At 40.4% G+C, this 6,489-nt stretch overlaps 1 protein-coding gene across 1 annotated transcript in view; it reads right to left on the reverse strand.

Moving 5' to 3' along the window:
* The window catches only part of Rnls (renalase, FAD dependent amine oxidase), a 626,870-nt gene that overhangs the window by 613,935 nt on the left and 6,446 nt on the right, over positions 1-6,489 (reverse strand). Inside the window, exon 4 of the mRNA XM_021192765.1 lies at positions 3,086-3,244. Coding sequence (XP_021048424.1) covers positions 3,086-3,244 — 159 coding nt within the window. The remainder of the gene's footprint in view (positions 1-3,085; positions 3,245-6,489) is intronic.

A 6,489-nucleotide genomic window follows, 5' to 3' on the forward strand; every position in this document is an offset into this window, starting at 1 on the left:
TTTTTATAATAGCCAGAAGTTGGAAAGAACCCAGATGTCTCTCAACAGAAGCATGGATACAGGAAGTTTGCTCCCCTTTCTAAGAAGGACCAAAAAGCACACACACTTTGGTCTTCCTTCTTCTTGAGCTTCATGTGGGGTCTGTGAATTGTATTTGGTTATTCAGAGCTTTTGGGCTAATATCCACTTATTAGTGAGTGCATACCATGTGTGTTCTTTTGTGATTGGGCTACCTCACTCAGGATGATATTTTATAGGTTCATCCATTTGCTTGCGAATTTCATGAATTCATTGTTTTTAATAGCTGAGTAGTACTCCATTGTGTAAATGTATACAACTTTAAATATATACATACTGGACATTAACACACCCATTGGGACATCCAATTTCATAAACCACAACTCACCCCCAAACCCATCTGGATTCAATGGGACAGATTAACATTATGGCTGGAGTGGTGTTTTCAGTACTCCATTGCCATTGGCTTTGAGGTCACACAAAGTTGGAGGTTCACAAATTACATTCCCTAAGAATGGGGTTGATAATAATGCCTAGGTTTGCATTGGGGATGGAAATTATCTTGGCAAAAGTAGCAAAGCTATAGAGAAGTAAGCTATAAGATCCTAATCTTATGATCCTTGAGGCTTCCGTATTCTCCCAGTGGGGAGAAGGAATATATATAATTCATAATTTTCAGAAGAAAAAAGTACTTACGTTTTATAAAACACAAAACAGAAAAGAAGATAATTAAATATAATTCACGCTACACCAAAACTATAGCCAACAATTTCAGGTAAAATATGGTATTATGTTGATTCTACGGCCTAGACATGATTTATACAGAGACAGAAAAGGAGAAGGAAAAACAGTCATCCAGCTACTCAGAGTTAATAAATACATTGTTGGCCTGGCAGCACACCTTAACCTCTGTACAAACTTTTCACATTTGGTTGCTTAGCAAATGCATTCTCATGGGTCTGGGTTAATATCTTGTGGTGAGTGCTTTATACCACAGTCATAGTGTTTTTCCACATTCTAGGCATTTTCTAGTCTAATCTGGGGTATTGCAATATATATCTGTGCCAGTAGATGGCAATATATGACTTTGAAAGTGATATTTTCTCCTTTTTTTTTTTTTTTTTTTTTTGGTTTTTTGAGACAGGGTTTCTCTGTGTAGCCCTGGCTGTCCTGGAACTCACTTTGTAGACCAGGCTGGCCTCAAACTCAGAAATCCACCTGCCTCTGCCTCCCAAGTGCTGGGATTAAAGGCATGTGCCACCATGCCCGGCTAGATATTTTCTACTCTTAACATACCCAATAAAATATTAGGTATCCAATTTTCCCATCCACCAATGCAGGCAGATGACAGGTACCAACTAGAAAAGATATCTGCACTTAAAGCACATTTCTAAGCTGCCTAGTTTATAACAGAGTCTGGAAAATACAGGAAATCCAATTCTACATACATGTTCTAGCCATTGCACATTTTATTTTAAAAACCAAAAAGCAAAGATAGCCAGCTAGCATCAATAACTCGATACCAATTGCCACACTTAAATGCTGGTTTCAAAGAGAGAGAGAGAGAGAGAGAGAGAGAGAGAGAGAGAGAGAGAGAGAGAGAGAGAGAGACTTGGGTATTAATGACTTTTCAGTAGTTTGTAAAAAACTTGAATAACATACATATGTACATGCTAAAGTTGTTGTTGGTGGTGATGCGTGTGTGTGTGTGTGTGTGTGTGTGTGTGTGTGTAAGCCAGTACCTTACATGTACCCGTCTCAGGCGCGCCTCAGATCTGCAGTGCTCTTGACCTACCCGAGACGAAAGGTATACCATGATGCATGGTTTTAAAGCAGTCGGCACAGTCCTAAGAAAACCTAAAAATTGACACCACTAATGACTGTCCTTACTCATTATTTTATTCCAACTCCTGCATCTATATACAGTACTTTATGTGAGATGGCCCTCATGAAATTGCCAGTATTTGACCATTTTGCCTCATAAGATCACAATTCTGTAGCCAACAAAAGTAGCCGTTTTTATTGTTGCTGAGGCAAAATATCTGATAAAAACAGCGTAATGAAGGAGGGTTTATTTGGCTCACACTGAGGTCACAGTCTATCACATAGTAGGAGCATGAATCATAAGGAGAGCCAGGAGCTCAGTGTCATCTTGAGTTAGTTCCAGGCAAAGCCCTCCATGCTGGTTTCCTGCCCCTTCCTCTGAACACACCTGTGTGGCCTGGGAAATACTGAATTTGCACTGCCCTTGGTTTAGGTTCACAGCAGGAAGAGTGGCACCACAAGGACAGGCTCCAATGTCAGAGAGAACACTTCTGAGGAGACTTCCCACCTGTCTTTTCTCAGGTAGATAAAGTAAATAAAAACCGACCACTCAGCTAGATGCATCAACACTTCCCAGGTTCACAATGAATTTCTACTTTATTCAATAAAATCTTTATAATGCTTTAACAGTTTCTTTGCATATGAAAAGAGAATATAAAACAACACTGGATTTGTTTATGCAGATAGGACATTCTGTTTATCTATAGCTCACTGTATTCCTCCTTAAAATAAGTTAATTTTAGTAAGAAAAATATTTACCTTTTCCTTATTCAAACAAAGGAATTTCCATATCATTTTTCTTTTATAAATTTAGCTCTTTTAACATGCTCTATGACACCCACCTACTCATTTGGAAGGCTAAGCAACTTCATCCAATAGCAGTAAACACTTAGTAGTAACCCAGAAAAGAAGACAGGAAATGAAGCAACCCAGTAGGAAGCCATGAGGAATGACTTTTCTTCAGGATGGCCACAAAGACACCGCTATTTTGGGCCACACTACAGCACATCAGAAACAACACTGACCATTTTAAAAACCAAGAGCAGTAAGCAACTCATTCAATTTTAATTAGTTACAAACCATTCTCTGAGCTTCATGACACAGACTAACTTCAGAAAGTAGGCCACAACCAGTTTTAAAACATAACATCTGTACAGTTGAGAATAGATCTTCCACTCAAAGAGAATAGCCAATCAGCGTCCTTTCAACCCTCCCTGAGCAGATAAACAGCACAGCTACTCACAGTTCACAATGTCACCTTGAAGTTCCAGAATCTGAGGAGCTGGCATGGTGAGGAGGACAAGGTCAAACTGCTCAGTGGAGCCTGTGTCGGTGGAGACTTCCCACTTGTTATCTTTCAGGTTGATCCGAGTCACACAGTGCTTGAGGAAGACTTCTGCGCCTGCTCGAAAGGCAAAAGAAGGCTCCTGTTGTCAGGATTTTCCATGAGAATAAGGAAGAAATGAAATGTCAACCTGAACCCATTCAAGTGAACAAAGGCTCCTCAACCTTAGCTTCTGTACTAGCAGCGCTCTCTTTCTAATCTAATCTAATTTAATCTAATCTAATCTAATCTAATCTTCCTAATTCAGTAGTAATTCTTCCATCTACCACTTGTACTCTTGGGCCTTCAATCAACGTTTTTTATAAAGGAAACAATTACAAAATACTGCTATAATTACTAATCTCATGACTACTATTTGTACTGTGTCATAGCTGCCTTTCATTAAGAATGTATTAGTTCTCTCTAAATCAACTGAGCAAAGCTCATATGAAATTATTGAGACTGAGGCAGCATGTAATGACAGGTCTGTACCAGGTCATTGATGTGTGTGTGTGTGTGTGTGTGTGTGTGTGTGTGTGTGTGTGTATAAAATCTCTTGGTTTAATGTATTTATAGAACTCCTGAGTGTCTGAATCTGAATATATTATATTAGAAAATAATCTATTTTCAATAAAAGGGGAAATATGTATTAGCTCTCTGTACTGGCTGGTTTTGTGTGTCAACTTGACACAAGCTGAATTTATCACAGAGAAAGGAGCCTTCCTTGAGGAAATGCCTCCATGAGATCCAGCTGTAAAGCATTTTCTCAATTAGTGATCAAGGGTGGGAGAGGGTCCACTGTGGGTGGTGACATCCCTGGGCTGGTAGTCCTCGGTTGTGGGTTCTTTAAGAAAGCAAGCTGAGCAGTCCAGGGTAAGCAATCCAGTAAGCAGCACCCCTCCATGGCCTCTGCATCTGCTCCTGTCTCCAAGTTCCTGCTCTGTGTGAGTTCTTGTCCTGACTTTCTTTGGTGATGAAAAGCAATGTGGAAGTGTAAGCTGAATAAACCCTTTCTGTCCCAACTTGCTTCTTGGTCATGATGTTTTTGCAGGAATACAAACCCTGACTAAGACACTCTCCTAGTTATATTTTCATTGCTGTAAAGAGATAGACCATGACCAGGCAACTTATAAATGAAAGCATTTAATTAGGAGGGGGCATGTTTACAGTTTCAGAGAGTGAGTCTATGCTTATCATGGTGGGAATTATGGCAGCAGGCAGGCAGGTATGGTACTGGAGACGTAGCTGAGAGCTTACATGTTGAGACAACCAAGATGCGGTAGGAAGGACTAAATGAGGAATGTGTGGGCTCTGAAACTTAAGCCCATCTCCAGTGACCCACACCCTCCAACAAGGCCACATCTCCTAATCCCATTCAAGCAGTCCTACTAACTGGGGAAGCATTTAAACACAGGAGCCTATTTGAGGGTCATTTGCATTCAAGCCACCACACTAGTCAACCATTTGTTACATATCATACTAATGTATTTCAAAAATTAAAGAGAAAGAGCTCAATCTGTTAAACCATGATCTAAAACATAAGCATGTGACTAGGAAGCTTGTCACCTTTGTAGAATAAATATACATACACTTCAGCAAATGTATTTGAAATTGATTATCACTAGTAATACCTAAGAATGTCCCCTTAAACAATCTTAAAACGTGTCTATAGAACAGATTAAGATTAAGTCCTCATTAAGGATCAGAACTAAGAGAATCACTGACTACCTTTTCATCTCTGGGCATGTTTTGAGGAATTACATATATGACATTAATTGAGGCAGGGTAACTATACTCAATGGAGGTGGCAACATTTCCTAGGCAAGGAATCCAAACTGCATAAAAAGGAGAATTCTGCTGAGCATCAGAATTCATTGTCTGCTTCCTGACTGCAGATGCAGCGTGACCAGTTACACTGGCTCCTGCTGCCAGGATTCCCCACCATGATGGACTGTACTTCTCAACAGCCAAAATAAACCCATTCTCTCTTAAGTTGCTTTGCCAGGGCATCTTTACATAGCAATATGTAAAGTAATTACAACAGAATATAAAATACAAATTACAGTGCTCGAAACAATATGGTTTTGGTCATTATTTGGTTAAGAGAATAAATCATATACCATAAACTTAAAGAAATTCCACTTGGGTTATTAATTCTTAGTATACTGAAATCTCAAATTTCAGGTTTTGTGAAGACTTCTAGAAATAAATCTGGGGCTGGAAAGATGGCTCAGTATGAGGACTGGAGTTTGAAACCCCTGAATACATGTAAATGCAGGGAAGGGAATAATGTCCTGTCTAAAATTCCAGTCCTCAGAAGGCAGAGACAGGAAATCCTGGGGAGAAGCTGGCCAGGAAAAGTTCCCTATACCCCCCTCCCCTACCCCTGCTCCCCTACCCACCCACTCCCACTACTTGGCCCCGGCCTTCCCCTGTGCTGGGTCATATAAAGTTTGCAAGACCAAGGGGCCTCTCTTCCCAATGATGGCCAATTAGGCCATCTTCTGCTACATATGCAAAGGACTTTTATCCAGTCTCAGATATATGAAAAGATGACAACACAATGGGAAAGATCAAAGCACAGGGAAGTCAGTGTCCATCCTCATGGAGACATCTCACCTTCCCAGTCACTAAAACTCCAGCTTAAGTCCAGCTTCCCTGTGCAGTTCCAATTCTGCAGAAGCCCAGTTCAAACTGATCCTCCCTGCCTATGATGTCCTTCAGTATCACTATCTTTGACCCTCATTTGACATCAATCCACAATATCTGGATGCCTTGCTGTGTCTTAGCTACCCACTAGTACTTTTCCATCTCCATGCCAGGAGTTGAATTCCACATACCTCATGTCTTTCATTGTCCCTTGAAGAATGCTTCACTGCAGTAAGCAACTAAATGTTATAAGTCAAATGTGAACGTTAGAGGGCACTTGGTGCCAACTGGGTCAAGGGTTAATCTCCAATTGAAGCAGTTAGCATCATTCCTTTCAAACATGAAGGCGAGGGAGTGTATTCCCTAGCCCCATAAAATGAAAACTCCAGAGCCTTGTAATTTATCAGTCAGATTTATGATTGTAAATCTTCAACACCCAACTGCCCATACAGAGAACTCAGAACTCAACTGCTATTGATACAAACTGCACACCTAGATTGGACAAATGTGCCCTACATTATTTAATCTTCTAACAAATTCCCAGTTACTATGGCTCCTTAGACCACGTGGTTCTGGCTCATCATCCTCTCCTACAGGTTCCATCTTGTCTCTCCCATCTTTGTTCTCTCTCTCTCTCTCTCTCTCTCTCTCTCTCTCTCTCTCTCTCTCTCTCT

This window comes from Mus pahari, chromosome 1 (genome assembly GCF_900095145.1).
Source record: "Mus pahari chromosome 1, PAHARI_EIJ_v1.1, whole genome shotgun sequence".
Taxonomy (NCBI): Eukaryota; Metazoa; Chordata; class Mammalia; order Rodentia; family Muridae; genus Mus; species Mus pahari.